Source organism: Hippocampus zosterae, chromosome 3, assembly GCF_025434085.1.
Source record: "Hippocampus zosterae strain Florida chromosome 3, ASM2543408v3, whole genome shotgun sequence".
Classification (NCBI taxonomy): Eukaryota; Metazoa; Chordata; class Actinopteri; order Syngnathiformes; family Syngnathidae; genus Hippocampus; species Hippocampus zosterae.
Genome location: NC_067453.1, coordinates 19,014,348 through 19,040,387, shown reverse-complemented (window position 1 = coordinate 19,040,387; position 26,040 = coordinate 19,014,348). Strand labels below are relative to the sequence as shown.

Here is a 26,040-nt window from a genome sequence, read left to right as displayed (position 1 = left end):
AAAGGAGCTAATCTTTATGTTGTCATCGCTGCTTTCTGCTCTTAGGGCGGCTCGCTCCGTCTTGATTTTATGCAAACACTTTGCGACTTGCAGAGTAACTCATAAGGACATTGTGACATTTTGCCATCGATGCTATGATTTAACGCAACATACTTTTGTCCTAACATTATTCTATAATTATAATCTTATCAACCCCCCCCCCCCCCCCCCCGTTGTGTTTTTCCGGCAACAAGAGTAGAATTTAACGTCTTCCTTAACCCTTTCATGAACAAATAATAATAACCTACAGCAGGATTTTTTTTCTCAAGTGTTTTTATTAGCATGAAAAAAATAATGGTAGTGGATGGCAAAACACATAAGGGTCCATTGTAGTGGTTGATGCACAATTGTGACATTAAGATAAATTAATATAAGAGAAAACAAATTGTGAATAACTGTCCACTCTAGTAAATCACTGTCCCTGAAAGGGATAAAAAAAAATCTGTACGATTCAATACTGCAGAAGTAAATGTCGTCACAGTCATCTCTGTACAGTATTTTGTATAGGTTTTCCATGCTAATAAGAAATGTCTGAACACAAATGGGCCCGGTACTCCAGTGGTTAGCACGTGGGCTTCACAGTGCAGAGGTACCGGGTTCGATTCCAGCTCCAGCCTCCCTGTGTGGAGTTTGCATGTTCTCCCCGGGCCTGCGTGGGTTTTCTCCGGGTGCTCCGGTTTCCTCACACATTCCAAAAATATGCATTGCAGGCTGATTGAACACTCTAAATTGTCCCTATGTGTGAGTGTGAGCGCGGATGGTTGTTCGTCTCTGTGTGCCCTGCGATTGGCTGGCAACCGATTCAGGGTGTCCCCCGCCTACTGCCCGGAGACGGCCTGGATGGGCTCCAGCACCCCCCGCGACCCCAATGAGGATCAAGCGGTACGGAAGATGAATGAATGAATGAACACAAATGCACAGACACAAATGTTTATGTACACTGTGCCCCAAGTGAGTTTGCAACTCGAATTTGAGTGAAATGAACATTTACGATGGACTTTTTCTCTGGAGAAATTTGTAGATGCAAATTTCTCTCTGTTTAGATCACTGATATCAGGCTTACACATGTCTGATATTTGGTTGAAATGAAATTGAAATTGAAATGACAAATTGAAATGACTTCAGGCTATTGCTTCAATCAGTCTCAGTTTTCATGCATAAGGGGGGGGGTCTTTTTGTTGATAAAGAGCATGCCCTAGTCCAATGCCTTGCCAAAGGATTGAAAAAAACTGGACATTTTAAGAACCTTTTACTCAAGATAAAAAAATTATGATTCAAAGTTTCAGCCAAGAAAATACATTGCATTAAAAGAGTAACTCCAGTATTTATCTCTAAAGTGACCAAAAAGTCTCTATTCAGGATCCACCAACACCTTGCAATAGTGCTTTAAAGTAATAATAATAATAATACATTTTATTTATAAGCGCCTTTCAAGACACCCAAGGACACTTTACAATAACAAAAGGTGTGTACAATATTTCCGGTTCAGATTTGATAATGGAGCCAAGATAAGAATGTTGATCATATGTAGGTGGGGAATTCCCTCACTATGACACAATTCATTATTTTTATGAATTTCACAGAGAACAATTTAGTGTGAATCGAACTATTGCGCCACACGAATGCACACCGAAGCGAAATTTCTGAACGTTACAATGGAAGTCTGTGGGAAGGGGGGGGGGGCGGAGGTGGGACCGCTGATCATTGTCCTAACCGTGCATCAACTGAAGTAATAACATCCTCTCTTGGCCACCCCTCTTTACTCCTTGTTATGGTCCAGCCCTTATTTGCATACGTCGTCTGTGGGTAGCTGCACGACCAGCAGGGGTAGATTAGGCGAGGGAAGTGCCAAGAGGACCGTATACACATGAGTCGAGTCACCGACGGACGAAACTGACACTGTGTGGACTGTACTGTGAAAAAGCAGCAGAGTTATGTACTGTGCTCATCCGGTCTCAGGCGCGGGAAGCAACTCACTGATGTATTGCTACAACATGAAGCCCGTGAGTACAATTCTTGTGTGCATCTTTACCTGGGGAGAGTCATTTGGAATCGCGTGTGTGTGATGCTTGAGTACTTTAGTGTACTGTTGTGTTTTAGTATTACCTTTCACAAGACCGTTGTTTTGTTGCAGTATGAGTGTGTGTGTGAGTGTGTGTGCTCATCTATCTATCTATCTATCTATCTATCTATCTATCTATCTATCTATCTATCTATCTATCTATCTATCTATCTATCTATCTATCTATCTATCTATCTATCTATCTATCTATCTATCTATCTATCTATACACATATGAGCACACACACATATAAATATATCTAAATATATATACTGAATATATATATATATATATATATATATATATATATAAAAATTGTTTTACTTGTCAACTTCAAGCGCACAATCTCCACTACTGAAAGTAAACTGTGAAAACGTTTTCTAGTCCCACACATATCACAGCGCACCTGTAGCGTTGTTTTTTGCATGTTGACCAACTTGTGTTTGAAATGCACACTGGCAGCGCTCCTGCTTCCTGTTAGCTAAGGCAGCAGCCTGGCAAGCAGAGCAAGCATCTTGACATGAAGCAGATTTCTCGCTATTTCTATTTGATTTAGGCGGTCCCTCCATTGGTTCAGCCATTATCAAAGGCAGCTTTGATCTCGCTGAGGCTAACCATATCCAGACATCATGGATCACAGAGGCAGAAAATTGGTTGCATGTGGCTGCATGAGGAGCCCCCCTCAAGTGCAAGTTGATATGACTCTCATCTAACATGATAATGTGATGCCATAGCAAAACCAATACACTACTTGGTTGTTTACTAGTTTCCATTTTGTTGAACCCAGTATGGGGCACTTATTGTTGATGGGAAAGAGTTGGAAATGAAAAGTGTAACCTAAAATATACAATTTAAAAAAACATTTCTAATTGAAGACATTTGAAAATTTGAGATGATCCTTATTTTGTGCTGTTATGTATATTGCTATAATTATGAATGACCGAATATTGCTACTCATAGGTGTAATTGTCACCACTTTTTTATGTGTTCTGTTGTATTATTGTTATTTTATGTTAAATGTTCTGCAAAACGCTTTGTTACAGCGGCAGCTGTTGTGAAAGTGCAATATAACGAAAAATGTAGTTTGGTTTCACTGTCTTAGAGCAAGGTGTGTAGCATTCATTTAAGTTACCAAATATTGTTAGCTTATTAACATACGGTCATTGTCAATTTATTGTTTTTAACCGATAAAACTAATTCACCCAGCATCAAGCATAAAGTTGCCTCAATTCAACCTTTGTGCATTACCATGACCTAGATGACTGAGAATCTGCACAAACATAAAGAAAAAGCAAAATTTTCAGCAAAGCACATTATTCCTTTTTATTATTACTATTGCTACAATAAGTTTAAAATTACTGAAGCAGTTATGCTGTGAAGCTAACAATATGGTTCCTTACCTTACTACGAACTGAGATGAAATAAACTTTTGCAAACTATATGTTGACAACAATGAAACGTACTTTCATACCAATCCTTTCCTATTTCAGGCCATTAATTGCCGCAGAAAAAGAAAAAAAAGAGTCCCTTATCGTTTGTGATTGCCATGATTGATGGTTTCTAAATCAATGCTACGCTAAAAGAGGATACCATGGTGACGGCCCTCCTCTCCAGCGGGGGCCAGCGAAGGCGTGCTGAGGCGGGGGTGTGACCATTATTAACGGGTCGCCTACTATGCTGATGGTTAGGAGGACAATTGGCTTTATCCTTCGCCATATGCTGCCCATGGCGGCTCAGACGGGCCCAGTGTCGGCAGGGGCTCCTCTGTTTGGCCTGGCCCGCAATCACCATGGGACTCATGCCAACCAGGGTCACGGCTCTGTGTGTATATACGTGCGCGCGTGTATGTCTGTGTTGTTGCCCAAGCGTGCTCAGGAGTCTTTAATAGCCTGCTTTACAGGACTTGTCGTCCGGGTAACTGACACCCCATTGATGCTGCGCAGCGAGTTTTATTTTCATTTCCTGGGCCACATCAAAGCACTGGAGGGAGGTGCAGGTGCAGCCCAGACCTCTCGATGTGTGTTGTGTGAGTGAGGAAGTGTGTGTGTTACGTGTGCGCGCATGTGTGTAGTCCTGCAGCATAGTAAAAACGCAACACAAGTGGAAGCTTAGATGAATTCTGCTTTGCAATTAATATCTCCTTGGATGAAAAAAGGTTCAACAAGGTCAGACCAGTTCTTGTGGTTTTCTCGTTGAGGCCTGTAACTCGGTTTCATTAAGAAGGGAATTGTATCTCAGCACTCAGAATCTGGTAGAACCGATCACTATTAGGGAAGGGATTTCTCATGCTGAATGGGTCCTAAATCCGGATGAGGAGGTGCACGGATCTGCAGCTTATGGATTATCGCAACTGCTCTAAGTATGCGTCAGCTCTCTGCTTTGTTTTGAATAGACTGTTGCTTCCGATCCGAGTATGCACGCAGCAATGTGGCAGTTTGTGTGACCAGGTTTACATTTCCCAACTTGAACACGCTGTCCTTTTTTTTTAGACTTATGGGCAGTCCCCGGGTAGTGACGACTTCAGCCAGAACTCATCCTTACATCCGTCTAGCAAGGCCTCCAGCAATGTGTTTGCCAGCACTTTTTTGGGTAAGCAAACTGATGACGACTGTAAATCTATTCCAAGCAATGATAAAAACACACGCTGTTTTTATCACCTCTCTCTCTCTCTCTTGCTCTCTCTCTCTCTCTATATATAGTTTCAATTTTACTTCTTTATTATTTGCTTTGACTTGAGACACTAGCGCTTCATGGTGGCAATGAGTCATCTCACTTGCCAACAAGCAGCAGTTTGTCAGATGCAATAATACAATACAATGTACAACACAACATCTTTATTTATGTTGCGCTTTCACAATTAGTGAACAATTCTTCAAAAAAGAGGCCTCGGTCTGTTTAATGCTACTCCCAGTTGATGTTTATTGTTGAACAAAGCATCAAACTAGGAGAACTACAACTTGTTTATTTAAAATAACTAAACAAGCTTAACCTTTTGGTCCGTTAGCTCAATGCTAACGCTAAATAGCATTAACGTAGTAAAGCGGTGAATTCCAAATCACAATTAAACTGGAATTAATTGCCCAGCCCTAACATATGATATATCGAAAACACTACATTTTCTGTTGATTACAAAGATAATTAAGTTTTGAAAACAAAAGAGTCTGTGAATGTAATAAACAACGCTTCATTAACATGACATCCGTGCAGAGGTGCGCTCGAGTTTTATGTGTGCTCCAGTGCAACATGCAACATATTGTCATTCATTTCAGAGGGCACAAGCAATTTTCCTGACATCTGGAGTGCAGTAAACGGACTGAACCAGCATGGCTATGAAGGTGCACTGGGAGTAACCAGCAGCCACCAAACGCAGGCGGGGAACTACAGCAGTCTGCAGCCGCACGGCCACCTGGTGAGATTTACATCATGGATCACATATTGACTTTTACAACCTGGCACTTCAACTGTGTGTATGTTGTTGTTGTTGTTGTTTTTTTCATGTTTAGGACTACTCTCCACACTCGGTGATTGCAACAGACATGAACAGAGGTCTTCCTCCCATGTCCACATTTCACCACAACAATGCATCATCACATGCTCCGTCGATCAACACAACAGACAATTCCACAGGTGAGGCAATGGAAGGTCAAGGTCCTCCTCCAAGGTAGCACAAAAAATAAAAGGAAGAAATAGAAGAGGTTAAAGGCAAAGCAAATATAAGTTATAATGTCTGGTTCCAGGTTGAAGCTAATAATTTTTATTCCAGGAATTCAAAGTTAGTAAAAAAAAAAAATCAGGGCTCGCTAACCGTTTTAAAGCTGACATTTAATTCTTGGCTTCAAATGAGTGCAAAAGCTTGCAGGCAGGTTCTCTTTTTGGCGCTTGTCGGCTTGTGCCTTCGAACTTTATTTTCACCATTTGGAACATGTGCCATGTTTTAGATTAGTTCATTACTCTCACCACATTAGGTAGCAAGACGTAAAACAAAGATTATAAGGACGGGTGTTGCATTCTGTAGCAGAGTTCAGTTTTAATTTGAAGTTAAAATGTCAAACAATCATTTCTTGCGTCAAAATATTGTATCCTCACCCTCCACAAAGTTTCATGGAAATTGTGTGTCGTTTTTCAGAATACCGCTAAATAACAGTCATTTTCAAAAGGACTTTTTCATACAGCTCTCATTAGATTGTGCTTGTGGTCATTTAGCCACACACACACCATTTAAACGCATTCTGATTTCTGTCAGTCTCAGGAAACCACACAAATGTGCCAGGAGGCTCACAGACTGGCGATACATTGGGCAAAGCGCTGGCGTCTGTAAGTATGCATCACCGCAGTCCCGTTGCATCAATTCATTTGTTCTCCGTTACAATCAAACATTTAAAACAAGACATAAAATTAAAGCAAGGGCCCCTCAATGCAATGCGTGCAATGCAAACAGGAAATAGATCTTTCCTGGCAATCGCAGGCGAGTTGACATCAGCAAAGGGCTACTACTCTCACACTTTTTATTAGTTGCTGACTAGTAATATGAACACAATTGATGAGTTAGTTTGGGTTATGAGGCTGCTCTAACAGCTTCCGGTGGAGAAATGACAAGTGCCTTTAAAATGATCCATGCCTTCATCACACTCCTTCTCCTCCTCCTCTCTCTTTTTCCTCCCTACACGTCTGCTGCCAGATTTATTCCCCCGATCGCACCAGCAGCAGCTTCCCTTCCAGCTCGTCCACTCCTGTGAGGTCCCCGTCGCCTTTGCCAAACGCCAGTGAACCCGCAGGTAACCTACCGAGCGGCTAAAATCTGCTACTCCCAGTGAGACAGTGATTATTTTGTGTACCATTTTTACTCATCTGTTTTTGTGTATTTTTAATCTCTCTTTGGGTTGCACACAGGAACCAATATGTGGCCCCGCAACTCTGTACAGACACCTGTGTCGCCACATTATGAGTCCTCACTTATATCCATGGTAAGACCTGATTACAGTTGAATCTAGATCACCATAAAGTGCCTTTGAGAGTTCCAAATTATACCACAGAAAAAAAGAAGAGATTTTTCCATTAAACTTGACATTCATTGCACAACGTGCTTTATAATTACATATTCATCATGGTTCCACAATTTTTAAGTATAAATTACCTGCAAGCATACACTATATACACCCAAACAACAAAATTGTCAAATTGCTGACAGGGTAGATAATGACACAATGAAGATTTTGGGCTAATGTTAGCATTTAGGAGAACATATAGTGGAGCCTGGGCTTGAAATGTAATTCTGTTATCAAACTGACTGTGAACTGTTAAAGAAATATATTTAGAATTTTGCAAAGTTTTTTTTAATGTCCCTTGATAATATTCTATGACAGAGTGGACATGTTAGGCTTGAGAAAAAAAACTAACATCCAATGGGGGGGAGGGGGTGAAACTGTATAAAATGAAATAAAGACCTTTTGAAGAAAATGTTACTAATATGTTATTATGCATGACACACTCACTGGACACAACTTTGAATGGTTAAAAAATGCCTTTGGAAATATAATGATGCACTTTTTTCATACAAGTTGTCAGTGTTTATAATTTAGCACTGTGTTTATTATTGTGCTTTATGTATTATTAAGACGAAACATAATCTGTCAAAATGTACCTAATGAATTGGTCATTGAGTATAAGCTGTTGTCTGAATCCAACTTTCATTATGAATAGAACACCCATTAAACAGATATATTAAACAGAAAATAAGTATACCTAGCATGATGGCATCCGCCATTTACCGGTAATTGAACACCAGGGCTGTCATTTATAGCCGATAAAATATTTCAATAATACATATAAAAATTGAGTAAAACTTATCAAAAGCAGAGCACTGTGTTACATTATTGTGTTCATTTTGTTTGAGTTTTTTTTTCGCCATACTAAGCTAAGGTCATGTAAACAGAAAATAAGTATACCTAGCATGATGGCATCCGCCATTTAATTGAATTCCCAGGGCTGTCATTTATAGCCAATAAAATATTTCATTCATATATATAAAAATTGAGTAAAACTTATCAAAAGCAGGGCACTGTGTCACATTATTGTGTTCATTGTGTTCGAGTTTTTTCGCCATGCTAAGCTAAGGTCATGTAAGCAAGGGTAAGCTAAAGTTAAGCTAAGCTAAACTAAGCAGAGAGAGAGAGAGAGATGACATACTAATGTTTTTTTTAGCTCAGATAAAAGCCATGATTTAACAAATATTGCTCCCCTATAAGTCTCAGGTAGAGGACAGACTGGACAGATTGGACGATGTCATCCACGTTTTAAGGAACCACGCCGTCGGTCCCATGCCCAGCCTGCCCGCTGACATCCACAGCCTGCTGAACCAGAACCTCCTCGGCCGGCCAAACCCTGCCAGCACACTCCCGCTCACATGCCACACCCCAACTATGGTTAGACTTTGAAGCATTTTAGCATGGAGCTGCGTGTATGCAAATCTCATCTCGTGTTTGTGTGTGCTGTTCAGCTTGTGGACTTTTCCACTCTGTTGTTATCAGCAAAATAGGAAACAGAACACAATGGGCCAGAGCAGAGACACGTCACATTTGTGTCAGAAGTGTACTGAATATGCGGGGTAATGGGGTCTGCCTCAGATATGGCGTGTTTTTCTTTTAGCCGAGTGGGAGGATTTGGGCCTAGCTCGAGGGATAGTATATTCTAATCCCCTGGGGGAGTGCGAAATTACATTTCATACTTTGAATGTGTCGATTAGGAGTGAATCATTCCTGAAGAGAATTACTGGTGTAATAGAAAGTATATAGCAGTTTTAAGGGGAGGATTAAGATCGGGTCTGTATGGGAAAGTGATCCACTCAGGAGGATGTTGGGTATAAAGAAGCAGATGTTGGTTTTAAGCGCTGTGCTGTAGCATCATTTACCATAATTATTTAACCGATTCTCACGCGTCGTACTAACTGAACACACACTGTAAATATTGGCCTTATGTCATCGACTTCTTTGTGCGACGCAAAGGTTGAGGCTGTCACCATGAACAACAACCATTCAGCCTTCCAGGGGCGCACACAAAATGGACACCCGTACCCAGCGAGACAAGGGACCACTCTGGAGCCGATGTCGGGAGGATGCAGAGGTGACTCAATGGCAGATGTTTTTTAGCATGATGCGTTTACTGTTATTCAAGCGATGATGGCGATTAGCTGCCAAACTTATGTCACAGTGTATAATGATCCCTCTTCCTTTGCAGGGAGTTTGGGAATTCCAGGAAATGCGGAGCTGAAAATTGAAAGCATTGAGAGGGAAGACATGATGCACACCAGCCACAGTTCCGACAGTCAAAGGTCAGATGAGGAGAGTGAACTCAAGACGCATGGAGACAACGGCACGAGGGACAGGTAGACCCTAATGCTCTCACTTGACAACATGATTTCCCCTGCACTTACACTATAGTACAGGCGGCTTATTAAGACACACACGGAAAAAAAAATCACTTTGTTTAGACATTTACCGGCACATAGGGTTTGTAAAAAACATATAGAATCTCAGATTTGTCACTTATTATGCATCACTTATTTTAAATAAAAGTCTAACATTCAAAGGCAGTTAGAAACTGAGTTAGAGACGTCTGAAAGCAAAGTAAAGAAATTTAAAAAATAGCTTTACTAAAAGTGCATACGGTGCAAGAACAAGGTTTTCAAAAATATGATTTTAAAAATACTTTGTAAGACTTTCATCAGAGGTAATGGGAAACAAGCATTGTTTTAAACGTGGATTTAAAAGTATTTGCACTTTTTTGGTTTTGAATCTTTATTTACTCATATTATTTACGTTGATAATAATGTACAACAGCAAATCAGGTCAAATCAAATGTTTTTAGGGTTGATTTTTGGGGGAGCATACTATACACGGGCGCCCTCTTATTCACAGGAGTTTATGGTAGTTTGAGTTATCTTGCCTAGCATAATTTATTATGAAAGCTGACAGATTAGATTGACATGGCAGCACATGTAGGCTGAAATTTAATTGGACAAAATATATATATAAGTATGTGGTGCAAACAAGAGGAATTAGGAGGACAAACTGTTGGGAATAAATAGAAACGATTTCATGGAAGGTGTTAGGATTTCGGTTGTAAAAGTATAGATCTGTTCTTCTCGATGGCCGGTAGAGGGCAGTAAAATCTTCATAAAATCCCATCACCTCCCCTGACTCTTTTTCCCTGATTGAATTTAACATTCATTCTCCTCTCCAATATCGTCCAATGCTGAAGTATCCACGAGGACGAAGATCTAAGTCCGGAGCAGAAGGCCGAGCGTGAGCGCGAGAGGAGGATGGCCAATAACGCTCGGGAGCGTCTGCGCGTACGCGACATCAACGAGGCGTTCAAGGAGCTGGGTCACATGTGTCAGCTGCACCTGAAGAGCGAAAAGCCGCAGACCAAGTTGCTGGTGCTGCACCAGGCTGTGGCCGTCATCCTCAGTCTGGAACAACAAGTCAGAGGTGAGAGCCAAACGCAGACCATCACAAACGCTCGCCGACAGCTGCCTTTTTCCTCAAACCAACCACTGCTCATCCCTCAGAGAGGAACCTAAACCCAAAAGCTGCGTGTCTGAGGAGGAGAGAGGAAGAGAAGGTGTCTGCTGTCATGACTGATCCGCAGTCCATGCATGTCGCATTTCATCCAGGTCTTACCGATCCTGCAAACCCAATGGGCCATCTCTGAGGCTCCAAGCGGTCAACAAGTCCAATTTAGCAATTTGGACGTCATGCTTCCAAATTGATCTTTATGAGGATATATTTTTATTAACATTTGGTTGTTAACATAGTCTGAAAGGAGCTCTAAATTGTGTATGGGAGGATATACCGTATTGTACACTACACACACACAAAAAAAGTTGGGCATAATTGGGTTTTTGGGTTGAATTTCAAGATGAAACTAAAATGCACTTTAGCCTACAGATGAACGTAACTTGACCTCTAAACATTTCAATGCACATCTCACCAACCAGTGGCAGTCCGAGGTCTCATCACACTTAGTGAGAGCCCCTTTAGCCACCCCACCACACACACTACCAACACACTGCACACACTGATGAATTGAACATCCATCCATTTTCTGTACCGCTTTATGCTCACAAGGGTTGCGGGCATGAGTGCCTATCCCAGCTGTCTTCAGGCAGTAGGCGGGGTGCACCCTGAACTGGTTGCCATTCAATCACGGGGCACACACAGATGAACAACCATTCACGCTCACAACCACACCTAGGGACAATTTAGAGTGTTCCATTAACCTGCAACGCATGTTTTTGGAATGTGGGAGGAACCCGGAGTACCCGGAGGAAACCCACGCAGGCACGGGGAGAACATACAAACTCTACACAGGAAGGCCGGAGCCGGAATCAAATCCTACACCTCTACCCTGTGAGGCCGATGTTCTAACGAGTCATCCACGTGCCGCCTTGAATTGAAAACACACTATTTTAAATATGCTGCATTGGAAACAAGGAATACAGAATCATCAAAATATATTTCGAATTAAGGAAGCAGAATTACAAAAACACAAGTATTGCATTGTACAAATGAAAACAAAAAAAACCTAAAGGGAGTCCAACTGCAGTACGTTTGGCTTTGTTTCCTAGCATGCTTGCTTTCTTTGTTCAGGATTGCCCGAATTAAATTATTTCAAAAGTGTTGCCGTCTGCAACTCTCCAACAGAGAGCGACTCCAGATGGGGGGCGCAGAAAGAAAACCACTTCACGCAGATTTTTTTGTTGTTGTTGTTGGGAATGCCGCCTTGTGTTGCAACACACAATTCACATACCCGGAGCTGCCAGTGACTCTAACTGTTCAATGCTTTAGTGACTTTTGTCATTCTGCTTCATGTTAGACGCACATGTAAAAAGTACTGAAACATTTCGAACAGTTGGACATTGAAAAGTTTAGCGAGGGACAAAATCAGCTAAATAAGTTCACATGTAAAGTGTATCGTGCATTTTAGGTTCACCCAAAATGCTGAATATTCTTGCATTTTTGTGAGTAGTGTATTGTATGTGAGTGTATTTTGATTAAACCAGTCAATAAATACTTAACTCTGGGTCTCTGGCTAAATGAAGAGCATCAGAGACTCATGATGCAGTTGAATAATCATCCCCTCGCTTTTCCAACACAATTCTAACTTTGTGCCTAAAAGTTTACTTCTGAAAGACAAATGCATTGTAACTTGGAGATATTTTGTCCGTTTTTTATCTGTCCTGTATGGATAGAACTCAGTTGTGGCGAGGTGTCATCTGCACTTTGGCAAACCGTTTGATAGTATGTTGTTCAGACAGCAGATTTATTTGTTCTGTGGCATTGTGAGTATGGAAGTTTCTGTGTGTGTGTGCGTGTGTGCACGCTTGCCTGTGTGTTTTAGGAGTTGGCCCATTCTGTGAATGAACACATCTCCAAGAATGTTTTAATTAGCATCTTATCTATTGAAGCTTTTCTTTTATTTGTATGTTTAGCACTGTTACGAACAACACTGGTGGGCAAAAACAAAACATTTGTCACTCACATAATTCCTTTTCAGATCTAGCCAAATGTGTGCGTGTGTGGGGGGTGGGGGGTTGCATGTTTAGGACATTTTTTTCTTCCCCAAGTTATGCAAGTTATCTTTTATACAAATGTCTGTAAATGCTTTGGTCACACTTTATTTTACAAAGGAAACTCTCTGGTGCAGTTTTAGACACATTTCATGTTTTGAGCAATATGCTTATGTAGAATGCTGTTTATTGCTTTTTTGAACAAATCTCAAAAAGTCATTAAAAAGTTCTGCTATTATAAAATGTACAGTTTGTGTACAGTTCAAAGTAGCCTATTGGCTTGTGTCTGCATATAGCAATACAGTACGTTTTTCTTGTTGTTCTTGTCTTTTTTCTGCTAATATCTGTAATTTTTGTCTTCTTGTGGTTTAACAATCCCACACCAATCACTATTTGTCAAATTGAGCTCTAAACTACGACTTTTATATTTTATTCAGTTTCAATTCATCAATTGAGCACCTAAAATTAGAGGAGCTGTCATTGAAAGCAGAGTCACAGCAAAAAATTGGGTTGGACCGATACATCTGAGAAAATAATTTGTAAACAAAATTTAGAATATCAAATTAAATGCTGAAGGTGTTTAACTGGAGCTACACAGATTTCTGACCGGACTATCGCATTTCGTAGCTCCGTTGTAGCGCCGTCTGCAAGAATTTCCCGAATATCTCATTTTGTCACGTGACACTGGGATGTCGGACACCGCGGCGTTGGTGAACGCCTCATTGGGCAGAGGCAGGACAGCGGGACAGTTTGGAGGAAGAGGAGGACCGCACTCTGATTACTCACTTTCACACTCAGAGCGGGTATGGTCCTTTCTTTATGACGATTTTCCTCCTTGATATTGCGAAGAACGGAAGAATAACAAGGAAAGGCATCAACCCTTTCTTTGGTGTGCTCGTGGTGAGTTTAATGAACCTCGGTAACTATATTTTCCCCCTCATCTCTTTGAAGCTCTTTGCTTTCTGTGGCACACAGCCTCTCTCTTTTAATGTCTGAGTCCCGTCCAGGTAGCAACCTTGCTCTACCCTCTCAGAACGATATGCAGGCATTACTTGCTGTTTACTTATTATGTGTTATTTTACCTGTGGAACATGGTAACTGGCTAATGCTAACATCAAAGCTGTAAGAAAGTCCCGAAGAATAATTACAGTGGTTGATTTGAATGACAAATATCTTGCTTTCCTGATAAATCAGTGTAAAATTCCAGAATAAAACTTTTCTACTTTTATTTTGCCTTCCTGAAATACGGAATTCCACAAGGGCACATGCGTTTTACGTACCTTATGTTGTAAACTAGTACGCTTTGAGGGAAAACTATGTTTTCATATGCTAAAGGTGGATTTTCCCAAACTGGCATTCAAAAGGTTTTTACCTCAAAGGTTACCTCAAAATGATGAAGTCACCAGTTTACATCCATCAATTTTCCAATTCCCAAGCCAGCCAATGCTACCAATGTGTAAATATTTAAAGTGTGCTTTGTAATAAATCGATCTCACACAACATCAATCAAGCAAGATCAAAATGATGATTCACCAAAGACAATAATGCTGTCAAGGAGGTATGAATTTCATCCATCCATCCATATTCTAATCCGCTTATCCTCACAAGGGTCGTGGGCGTTCTGCAGCCTATCCGAGCTGTCCTCCATCAGAAAGCGGGGTACACCCTGAACTGGTCACCAGCCAATCGCAGAGCACACATAGACGAACCATCCATGCTCATACTCGCACGTAGGGACAATTTAGAGTGTTCCATTAACCTGCAATGCATGTTTTTGGAATGTGGAAGGAAACTGGAGTACCCGGAGAAAACCCACGCAGGCATGGGGAGAACATGCAGAAGCCCACACGAGAAGGCCGGAGCCGGAATCAAACCTACATGACACGATTTACCAAAAATAATGCAACCAGAAACATATTAAATTGATTATACCACATCCTTATTAATATGGTCATTGATTGCAGTGGTGCATAGAATGCACTCTTATAAGAAAATAAAAAATAAATAAATAAAAAGCTAATATTGTTGTTACCCTTTTCATCTTCTCCGACAAAGACACGATAAATCCTATGGCCAATACTCAAAACACATCTGTAAATGGCTCAAAATGTTTAAATCGAGTGCAACAATGATGACAATGGCTCCAGTGTTGACATCTCTCTTGACAAATATTGCTCCTTTATACCATGAAGTGGGTGACGACACCCCACAAACCTCAGCCAGTTGTAGTTGTAATTCAATTGGCTCAGTGTTGTTGGTACAATACGGCAGTGTCATTAACACACAGAGTGAGTTGTCTGCAAAATCAAGCTGCTGTCCATGTATGTCTTCATGTTGGCTCGTGAGTCCAGCTGTGTGTGAGTGTGAGAGAGGAGATCCTTGGATGGCACTATGTCACCGTGTCCTACTTGCACTGCAACTCTAATGTTGTGTAAACATCTGTGTACGCCTTCCCATGCTGGATCAGCGTTCAACAGGGTTATAACATTCTGGGCCTGAATTGGGAACTCTGTCAAATTTTCCATGGTGAACTCAATCAAACCTGTCAAAAGGCGAGACTGATTGAGAATAATGTGAACAATTGTGAAAAAAAATAGTCAGTGGCTCCCATCCTCACACTTGCCTCCAATTTGGAAACTTTGTAATTCAGAACCTCTGTTTCCCCCTTAGTTCTGTTCGTGCAGCAGGAGCCACAATGGCCGGACTAGGTGGCTCCCCGGAAATGAGGATGCAGAAGACTTATGTCGATGCGCACAACCCCAGAGGCGGCCATGACAGTTTCTTTGGAGTTCGGGTGCAGGTTCAAGGGATTAAAGGTCAGCCCTTTGTAGTTCTGAACAGTTCTGGTGAAGAAAGCCACAGAGACGTATCAGTCATCACTCACCAGACTGGCTACAAACCGGGCATGGTGAAGAGGTCCATGGATGGGACTAGCTCCTTGTCCGAGTTTCATTACCAGAAACACCCAGAGATCCTGAGACCGTACGACCCCAGAAGCAACAACCTCAACCATCTCAACCCTTCGCAAACCCTTCCTGGGAAAATAGGGGATCGGACCAAAGCCCGGATTCCGCTTCCAGCCGAAGGCCCGACAGATGACCAGAACACGCCTCCATTGGACAGACACCTCCCTGCAAGGTCCCCAAACTCAGTGGACTCTGAACCCTTCATGTCTGTCGGCAAGCTAATCACCCAGTTCAACAGTAGCCAGCGTAGAGGAAGGGGCGGCCCCAGAAGTCGTCTGGACCCGGAAGAAACGCGACGATCACGTAGCGTGGACAGCGGTCGAGCTTCCGACTCGTCTTCCTCCTCATCCAGCAGGACGTCGTCTCTGAAGGGGGGAAGCAGCGGTGTGACCTCTGGCGAGGTATATCCACCAGGGTCAGCCAGGGCTCGGCTGCTGGGTGGAGAGGCCAACAAGAGAGAAGAGAACAAACCCAGCATGCAGTTTAAAGATCATCATGGGATTGACATGGCAGCAAAAGTACTTCACAAAACAAAGGAATCGCCGCAGAGCACTTGCGTAGATGGAGCAAAGGAAAGAGACGCTCAGGTAAAGTCATGTCCTCACAGACGCGGTTCTCATTTCAAAGGTTCTATTTATCATGCTCTCTAACCAGGTCACTCCTGATCTTCTGAAAGGACAGCAGGTATCGGTCGACCCAAATGAAGACGCAGCGAAGCAAATGCTCTTCACCTACCTCAAGGAAGGGTGAGTGAACACATAAAAGAACTGGAACGGGGATAGGCAACCGTTTTTTGCCAGCACTACTCGGGGGTCACATTGGGCCAATCGCTTCTTAACCAGATGTGTGGCAAAAATGCTTGAAAAAGTTGAAATAAGGATCAAACTTGTATTTCTTTTATTCAACTGATGTACAAAAGAGTATTGTTCTATATTTCTATGCTCAAATTCTGTGTTTTTGGCGGACATATATGTAGTAACTCCTCAACGAACTGTCAACGGTTCTTGTGAACAAAACAACTCCGGTTTGTGAACTTTTGAGATTGGTGTTCCAGTGGCAACTTAGGGTTGAAGCCTCAACAAAACAACATTTGATGGATTAGTTTGATGATAGAATAAAGTGTACAATTTTTTTTTAACTTTATCTATTGTGATAGTGTGATAACAGAGTTGCCGGCACAGCTGCTCATACATCCACTCACACACGGAGTCAATCAGGAATGCAGAGCGTGATCTTGCTTCTCCAGATATAACCTGGAATGTCTTAAACGATCTATCACCTCTTTTGACACGAGCTCCCCACAGAATCCTGCGGCAGGCCGAGTGAAGTTTGGCCAACGTCTTCATCTCTGCGCCGTCAAAGCAACAAGATAAAAGTGTTTATTAAACATTTGTCTTTCTTCTTAGGACGACTGACGAAGTCTCTGTCACCCGGAGGAAAGTCAACCTGCTGCTTGAAAGGATCAACAGACTGAAGTGGAAAACAGCTGAGAATGTGGAGGAGGAGGTGAAAGTGAACGGAGGAGTGAAAATGCACTCCATTGTAGCGCACTCTTGACTCATGTAGCATGTTTGAATGGAACTTTCACCTTCTGTAGGATCGGACAGTAGAGATGAAGCGGCTGCTGGAGAAACAGGAAGCACTGGAGTCACAAGTGTATGACTTGACGCAAAAATTGGAAACCGAGATGAAGGTTTTGTGCCGCTTTTGCCTGACTCGGTGTGCCCACATTTCTAAAACCTTCATCTTGAGACGATTGGTTTTGTGCCCCAGAATGAAAAGACACTTGCCAAAGCCTGCGAGAAGGCCCGGACGGAGAAGAAGAAGCTGCAGGAAGAGTTGTCCGAGAGTCAGGCCGAGGTCACCGACCTCAGAAACAAACTGATGGAAATCGAGTCGCAACTCAAGTCGACCCAAGACGAGTGAGCATATCGCATTCATTGTCTTGGATCTCATTAGATTGTACAGCTTTACCGAATATTCCGACCGATGAGTTTATAGCGGCACTCCCATTTTGTCACTTATCGTCTACCCGTGTTAAAACCAACTCTTACAGTGTACTGTACGTTGTTCATTTCACAGGTTGACTCAGATGATTGCAGACAGGGAACGTTCTAAAATGCAGATGAAGGACCTCCAGCAGCAGCTCTCCGAGATGCACGATGAACTGGACCAATCCAAGAAGGCAGAAATGATAAATGCGGAGAAAGAAGTCCTTCTGAAGGTAAGGTTTCAGTCTCCAAATTCTACAGAAGCGGCTCAACCGGATAAGCCGATAGTGGGTGAGGAACACGTGTCATGGTCTCAGGATATGGCCCAGCTGCGTGCAGACTTTCAGGAGATGCTCTTAGTGAAGGAGGAGCGTGAGGAGCTTCTCCAACAGCAGGAGAAAGAGCTCAGCGACTTGAAGGGCGCCATCAAAGATGAAGTGGAGACCCACGATAAATACATTGCCGCTCTGAAGGAAGAATATGAATTTGAACTTCAGCATTTGCTGAGAGATTTGGAGAAGACGAGAGAGGTAAGTTCCAAGGCATTCTTCATTGTTCTTTTTTCACACCGTCTTCACTTCTCCTTTGAACTTAGAGTAACGGTGTGCTGGGCCGAGAAAAAGTGGAGGCGTTGGAGGAGGGCGGTGCAGCCAAGGGGAAGGTGCAGGAGCTGAGTCAGCAAAGAGATCAACTCAAGGCAAAAGTGCAGGAGCTGGGCAGCAAGGTGGATCAGCTGAGCCGAGCCGTTCAGGAGTCGAAAGCGTCGGAGAGACTGCACGAGCAACGAGTGAAGCAACTGGAGGTTCGTTGGCGGATTAAAAAAATTTTAAAAAAAAGATATCATCCCGGATGGAAGTTATGGTGGGCTAGTGGTTAGCATATCTGCCTCACAGTTCTGAAGTTCTGTGTGTGTGTAGGTTTTCCACATATCTTAATGTTTTGTTTGTGTTTGTTAAAAAAAAATACATGGGAATAGGATCTTGACAAAATAATTCCATAATAAAAATGGCAACATTGATGGGGGGAAAAATCGATTATTTTTCAAACTTTTTTAAAAACTCTATTAGAATATTCAAATTAGACATCGCAGCTATTCTCATTTGCAGGTGACAAATGAAGTGGAGGTGTGCTTCTGCTCACTAATTGTTTTTCTTTCCTTATGGTGGCCTGGATGAAATGATGTCATGCGGCCTTTGGTTTTCCTGTTGTTCGTTTGCTCAAAAAGAGGGAAAAGCAGCAGTTGGAGGAAGCACTGCAGGATGTGAGGAGAAATGAAGAGGAAATGTGTCAGTCCAACCGCTCGCTGCTGGCTCGTCTGGAGGAAGTGCAAGTAAAAAAAAAAAGGAAAACAGAATTGGAGGAAAGTATCATGACATGGATATCAAAGTTACACTCTTGGTTGTTGTAGAGTAAGCTGACCAAACTCAACCACGAGCACAGGGACATGAAAGAGAAGCTCAGGGTGGAGCGGAAACAAATTGAGGAGTTGTGGAAGAGCAAAAGTGAGCTGGAGGATGAGAGAAGGCTGCAGGACAGGACAGTGGAACAACTTCAGAGAAAGGTATGAGCCTCCCCGCCTCTTTCTATTGCTCACGGGGGCGGGACCGATGAAATCTTAATGGGGGAGTTTCACCTCTCTGCTTGGAAATCTGCCCGCTCAGATGAATAGCATCATGGAAGAATGCGAGGCATCTACAGATGTTCTTCAGAGCCAAGTCGACGAGGCCAAAGAGAGGAGTCAGAGGGAGTTGGTCGACCTGCGCAGACAGCTGCAGGAAAAAGGAGCTGAGCTGGAGAAATCCCGACTAGCAGCCAAAAAGCTTCAGGATGAGGTGTGGCCCTCCTCGCAAATCATTTTGCTGACTCATCCGAACGAAGGGTCGCATGTCAAAGTCACTGATAAAATAGACCAAAGGGAATTTCGGAGCTACAGTGAGATGCCAAGGAACACTCCCAACAGTCCAAAGTAGTCAGAAGTACACTATCACTTCTTTCACGTTCCTCTACTTTTCCATGTTTATTCTGCGCTTAGCTGCTTCCTCTGGAAGAAGATCTGCGGAGGTGTCACAGGGAGCAGCAGGAGGCCCAGGCCAGGGCCCGGCAGCTGGAGCAAAGAGTGGATGAGCTGGAGGAGAGGAACGCCACCATGGTGGATGAGCGCGAGCGGCACGTCAAACTCCTAGAGGTGAACATATGCCTCAAGCCTCCTTTTTTGAAGAATTGTTTGCTATCTTGCCAAACTGCTGCTTGACGCAAAGTGAGTTGACTTGAGGATCTCATGCAGTACATTGCTAGAATCAAAATTATAAACATCCATCTCACCATCGTCTGATTCGCTTTCCCTCACGAGGGTCGCCGGTATGCTGGAACCGATCCCAGCGATCTGCAGGCAGTAGACGGGGGACACCCTGAACCGGTTGCTAGCCAATTACAGGGCACGCAGAGACGAACAACCGTTCGCGCTCACAATGACACTTAGGGACACGTTAGAGATTATTCCATTCGCCTGCCGTGCTTGTTTTTAGAATGTGGGTGGAAACCGGAGTACCCAAAGAAAACCCACGCATGCACGGGGAGAGCATGCAAATTCCACACAGGAACACCTGGTCCGGAATCGAATCCTGCACCTCTGCATTGTGAAGCAGGCGTGCTGACCAGTTGCTCACCGTGCCGCTCAACTATAAACATAATTGATTTAAAACAAAATTCATTCAAAACTGTCATTCTGCAAAAGTAGAATCAAGGAAATTCAACTCTTTTTGGCTTTTAAGGACCTTTTGTGCAAAAAGCTCCTTTGGTTCTAAATTTTAAGTGTAGAGTCGCCCTATTTATGTTTCTGGTGGGAAATGAGGAATATCCATGACCTGGATGAATTAGAATCTACGTCGACAAAAATGGCATTATTGTGCTTGTAATGCTTCACTTTTGTGACAACTCTTAACTAATTACATGCCGAAGAACCCTTGAAGTCATTCATACATACATGAGCAGACCTTATATTACCCTCGATCACATGCCTTGGGGCGTCAATGTGTTCCAGCGCCACTATTTGTCTTTGCCTTGTCCCTGGGAGCTATAAGGGTGCCAAACGGCGCCGCTGCAGCAGCGTCTCACAGCTCGGCACTGTTTGTCTTGCTGATGACAAAACATTACACAGTGACATCAGTGTGTTGACACTGCGCGTCGAGCGAGGAAAGCCGCCTGTTTAGTGGGAAAAGTTCTCCGACCTGTCTGAGTGCAACACAAACACTGGAACATTGTACAATCGCCGACGCCTCGATCTCTTGTTTTAAAAACATTTTATAACCAGCTGGAAATTAGCTCTGATCATGAATTGAGCAGCCATATTATATCTGTGTTCTTAACATAAAATACATTTTAAAAACTGAGACGAAGATCAATAATTTCAGTCATTTTTTAAAATGTGACTTTTTTTTCGAAGCCTGCTAGAACAGCTGAACTTAAGTTGAGGCGATTTAGAGGCATTGCAAATGGTGGCAGGTGTGTGCTGACAATCGCATTTAACTCATTCAGTAGCAGACAATTCTGGACCAAGTCTGAAAAGACGTTTAAAAACGTCTTTGCGAGTGAATGAGTTAACGTAATGTGCATTGGTTGGTGAATTCTGACCACAACCACATCCCCAATTGTAAGATGGAGTACACAATTATGCAACCACTTTATCTCATATGTTTTTTGGGACTTCACCTCCCGGGATCGGAAATATTTCTTTTTTTCTTTTTCCAGCTGCACACTTTACATGTCCCATTATTGGCATAATTGGTTTTTTTTTAATGATTTATCTTGGTCTCTCTTTTTTTTTTCTTTTTTTAGGATATATTGCCTGATTTTTTGGGGGGAGGCTTTCTTCTGTTGTCATGTGTTCATTCGTAAGAAAAAAAAATCTCAACAAAAATCTGATTATCATACGCAAATATAACCCAAGCAAATACATTTAAAAATAACAACTGTCAATGATTTAAATACTCATATTAGTATAATGAACTGACGAAAGGATCTGAAAATAACCCATAACACTAAAATAAAATGTTTTTCCCACTCTCTTTTCCTTCTCAGGGCCGCATCGGTCAGCTAGAGGAAGACGTTAACGATGAGCGCAGCACTGCTGACCGCCTGATGGAGCGATTAGACAAAACCAAAGAGCAGGCAGGTTTACATACCTCCAAATAGAACACGGAGCTTTTTTATTTGGATAGATTCAGTCAAGGGTCAATCGAATTATTATCACAAGTTGTGCTTTTACCACAAACAGATGTGCTGCATACTCAGATTTCCCCACAGCTCTCCAGTTGTCCCCTAAAAAGTTTTTGTTTCATTGTGCTCACTTTGTAGCCACACTGACGTACGCCTTCACTCCTCACATGTCATATGTTTCTTATTACCTTAGTCAGCATGGGATTTTTTTTTTCTCAAATAGGCCACTGTTAGAAGCAAAGTGCTGCGGACTAATTGACACAAAACACTCTTTTGGATCGAGTGCAAAGACACAAAACAGCAAACTATTGTGTGTGTGGTGATGAATTTTCCCTTCACTGGGCCTCTGCAGAGACAAGAGGCCACGAAGACTAGACAGCATTTCCTCTTCCTCTAATGAAGTCCATTTAAACTGAAAGTGACCTTTCTTTTTTTTTTTTTTTTTTTTGGTCAATATGGGAGGTAGGACAAACCCATCCAGTCAATTTAAGGGATATTTTAATCTGCTTTGATTGACACTGTCATTGCAGATCTATCTATGCAGCCAGCTAAGAGTAAGATGAAATATACTGTAAAAGCGTGTGCCGTCAGAGCCTACATATTTATCTCTTCTACATTTTATTTTATTTTTTTTTTTTTGCAATGTTGCACTAGACAGTTTTTAATTGCAATGTGATGTGATTGCATGGGGTCAAATTGTACATTTTGATATGTCTGCCTATGTGATGTGTGCCAGGTGGATCAGATGAGGAGTGAGTTGATGCAGGAAAGAGCAGTCAGGCAAGACCTGGAGTGTGACAACACGAGTCTGGAAAGACAGGTAGGGCAAACCCATCATTCAAAGAAGGATATACCACGTATCTGTTGTGTGGTCTTTTGTGGGTGATGTCAAATGATGAGGCGTAGAAAGCAGAACACTTGGCATGTTGGAACTGAGAGATGGCGCCGGCTGTCAGGATTCTGTGCACTTCTTCCATGCGAAACTCATGCAAACTTTCTTTTATGGACTATAGTGGAATAGAAAATGGCCTACCTCCAAACTGTTCTTGGAAGCATCGATGTTTCTAGTCTTCCTTGATGCGTTTAATGATTTAGTGGTGTCTCCTCATTAATTTGACCAGACTCTGACCTGGACTGGCCATCGAGCATTTAATTTAATTTCCCTCATTTGTGACATTCCTTTCATTCATTTCCTGCATCAGAATAAAGACCTGAAGAGCAGAGTGACTCATTTAGAAGGATCACAGAGGACCAACCAAGATTCTCTCATTTCCAAACTCAATAGTCGCATCCAAGAACTTGAGGAGCGGTTGCAAGGGGAGGAAAGGTAAGCGCACCATTAACTGAGCAATTCCACCCATCCATCTTCGAATCCGCTTATTCTCACAAGGGTAGCGGGTGTGCTGGGGCCCATCCCACCTTTCTTCGGGCAGTAGGCGAGGTACACCATGGCCTTGTTGCCAGCCAATCGCAGGGCACACAGAGACATTCGGACAACCATCCGCGCTCATACTCACACCTAGGGACAACTTAGAGTGCTCCGTTAACCTGCCATGCATGTTTTTGGACTGTGGGAGGAAACCGGAGTAACCGGAAAAAACCCACTCAGGCACGGGAAGAACATGCAAACTCCACACGGGAAGGCCCGGAGCCAGAATTGAACCCTCCACCTCTGCACTGTGAGGTCGACGTGCTAACCTCTCACCCACCGGGTCGCCCTTCATGAAGCAAAAGTAGAATTGATAAAGTCACAATTATCTTTGCGTTTATTGCGATCTGATTTTGAAAGTCAGAAACATTTGAGACCTTGAGAAAAAAAAATCATCACATATTAAATTGCAATCGCAAGATTGAGGGGAAAACAAATAACAATGACTGTCGATTATATGTAACTACGGTTACCTAAAAACATATTAACAGCGTGAGGCTATTTAATCCCACAATGTAAAGTAATACCAGGGACATTTTTCCATATTAGTTGTGTGGTGATCCCCCCTTGCGGTATCACTTTCCCTACGCTTGCAAGGCTGCGAGAATCTCAGTGGGAGGGTGTAACATTACAGGAAGCTGCAGCTGATCTCTTGGCGCATCTCCTATCAGGGACAACAACAATTTACAGCAAGCCAACCGCAAACTGGAGCGCAAGGTGAAAGAGATGAAGATGCAGGCCGACGAGGATCACGGCAACCTGCAGACGCACAGGGACCAGGTAGGTAGAACCCGCGTCGCCATCTGTCCCCCTCGCCTCCTGACCGTCCGCGATCTGACTTGTTGCAAATGACGCAGTTGACTCAGAGACTGAAGACGGCCAAGAGGCAGATGGATGAGGCCGAGGAGGAGATCGAGCGCCTGGAGCACGCCAAGAAGAAGCTGCAGAGAGAGCTGGAGGAGCAGCTCGAGGCCAACGAGCATCTTCACAGCCAAATTGACACCATGAGGAAAGACATGAGGTGAATGAATGCTTCCTTTTGGATTACGCACAAATGACAAAGTACGGCTTAACTTTGTGATTCTTTTGTCTTCTTATTTTCATCACCAGGCGCAAACGGAAATCGGCTCCTGCCATTAAAGTGGCGGAGGATGGCGACGGCTTGGATGACACTGGTTCGGATTAACTGGATAAAATAATTCACATTACGTTTGGACGTTTTTTTTTATTTTTTCAGTAATTCCAGTAACAACTCATTTTACCCTGGCATTGTGTTCACACTGACCTCCAGTGGCGTTGTTGTTAATTACGTCATGTGGCAACAAAAGCCAAAGTGCTCACGATGTGGACTACAGTATGAACAAATACCAGCGATACGTTTTCTGTTGCAGTGTTCTCAAATTTAGCACAAACTCAATCCCGTCAAACACATTTGGGATGAATTAAACTAGAAATTATGAGCAAGGTCCAATATCAGTGATTTCACAAATGTTCCTCTGGATCAGTGGTTCTTAAACTTGTTAGAACAGGGGTGCCCATTAGGTCGATCCTGATCTACCGGTAGATCTAAGACAGGTCCCGAGTAGATCTGAAGAGTGTCGAAGAGAAAAAAAACAAACAACCATTTGTGTGTCTTTGTACATGTTCGTAACATATTTTTTTGTGTTCATGTACGCTGCACCCTAATCATCCTATCAGTCTCATTTTCACAAAATAAATATTAAAAAAATAAAATAAAGCAGGTAAATCTTGAATTTACGGTGGCGCCTGATTACGTCACCGGAAGTTGTTAGCGCTCAGCAGTCTGCAATTGCAGCTTGTGATAAGAGCTGTTGCGCTCTATCTTTTATCGTCATTCTTGTCATTCAGAGTTTGCTTCGTGTACAATTCACCGAGGGCACGGGCAAAGAATAGGAATCTAGGAGGGTCTAGGGAAGCACTTTAAAATGGTACTTGTGAGCTACGATAGTTTACAGGCTGCAGAAGTGTGTCGCATGCCTCAGTTTCAGGCTGTTTCTCATCATGGCGTGTGTGTTTGTGTGTGTGTGTGTGCGCGTGCGTGCGCGCACGTCGGTAAGGGTGAGGTTAGTTGATCGAAAAGTAGATCTTCGATCCGAAAAGTTTGGGCACCCCTGTGTTAAGAGGTAGCGAACCTGGCCAGTTCATATGCACGTTCATCGAACCCTTCATTCGTGAAAATTAAAAATGTGATTTTTTTTTTTTTTTTTTTACAAATTCAAGACATTAAAAAACCCACATTTATTAAAAACAAAAAAAATGTAAATTACATGGCCTAATTATAATTTTTTAAAATTGTATATCGTATCACGACAGTCACAGGTGACTACTGAGCAAACAAAATTTCCCGCAGCACTGATTGGCCAAGCAATGTAATGTGATCATCTGCAGCCAGTGATGGCCAAGCGGGCGTGTCATAACTAATCGCCAAGTTGAGTCAGGTGTGTCTTAACCTCCATGGCAGAGGCTCCGTCGAACCCCTGAGACTGATCCTCCGAACCCCCGGGGTTCGATCGATATGTAAGTTCTGTGCACTGACCCCCTGTTTATAAATACGTTTGCCCACATTGTGTATGTTCATTTATATTCTGTTTAATTAAGGTTGATCGGAAATATCTCCCCAACTAATGGTTCCTTGTACTGTACTTTTCAAAATATGTATTGATGTTTATAAACCTCCAGAAACTCCATACCAAAAAAATAAATACGAATAAAAATCCTACAGTGTCTTATCCATGCCACCGCAATCATGC

At 42.6% G+C, this 26,040-nt stretch overlaps 2 protein-coding genes across 4 annotated transcripts; both read left to right on the top strand.

Moving 5' to 3' along the window:
* The first annotated feature begins 1,821 nt into the window (after positions 1–1,821).
* On the top strand, positions 1,822–12,987 carry LOC127598028 (transcription factor 12-like). Its single transcript, XM_052061504.1, has 12 exons — positions 1,822–2,042; positions 4,591–4,690; positions 5,371–5,510; positions 5,605–5,728; positions 6,345–6,415; positions 6,780–6,876; positions 6,992–7,065; positions 8,347–8,523; positions 9,103–9,220; positions 9,335–9,482; positions 10,358–10,587; positions 10,668–12,987. The coding sequence occupies exons 1-12, from the start codon at positions 1,974–1,976 to the stop codon at positions 10,808–10,810; spliced, it is 1,491 nt and encodes a 496-aa protein (XP_051917464.1). The 5' UTR covers positions 1,822–1,973; the 3' UTR covers positions 10,811–12,987.
* Positions 12,988–13,303: 316 nt separating this feature from the next.
* On the top strand, positions 13,304–26,007 carry LOC127598024 (cingulin-like protein 1). Of its 3 annotated transcripts, none has more exons than XM_052061496.1 (19): positions 13,304–13,471; positions 15,339–16,221; positions 16,316–16,380; positions 17,041–17,140; positions 17,232–17,327; positions 17,408–17,556; positions 17,717–17,858; positions 17,943–18,155; positions 18,221–18,427; positions 18,851–18,955; positions 19,034–19,186; positions 19,287–19,457; positions 19,658–19,810; positions 21,703–21,792; positions 22,577–22,660; positions 23,043–23,167; positions 23,941–24,049; positions 24,127–24,290; positions 24,380–26,007. In XM_052061496.1, the coding sequence occupies exons 2-19, from the start codon at positions 15,364–15,366 to the stop codon at positions 24,453–24,455; spliced, it is 3,060 nt and encodes a 1,019-aa protein (XP_051917456.1). In that variant the 5' UTR covers positions 13,304–13,471; positions 15,339–15,363; the 3' UTR covers positions 24,456–26,007. The 3 variants fall into 3 exon arrangements, with proteins under 3 accessions (XP_051917456.1, XP_051917455.1, XP_051917454.1); XM_052061495.1 differs by having other exon boundaries at positions 13,304–13,568; positions 16,289–16,380; XM_052061494.1 differs by having other exon boundaries at positions 13,305–13,471; positions 16,289–16,380.
* Positions 26,008–26,040: the final 33 nt, after the last annotated feature.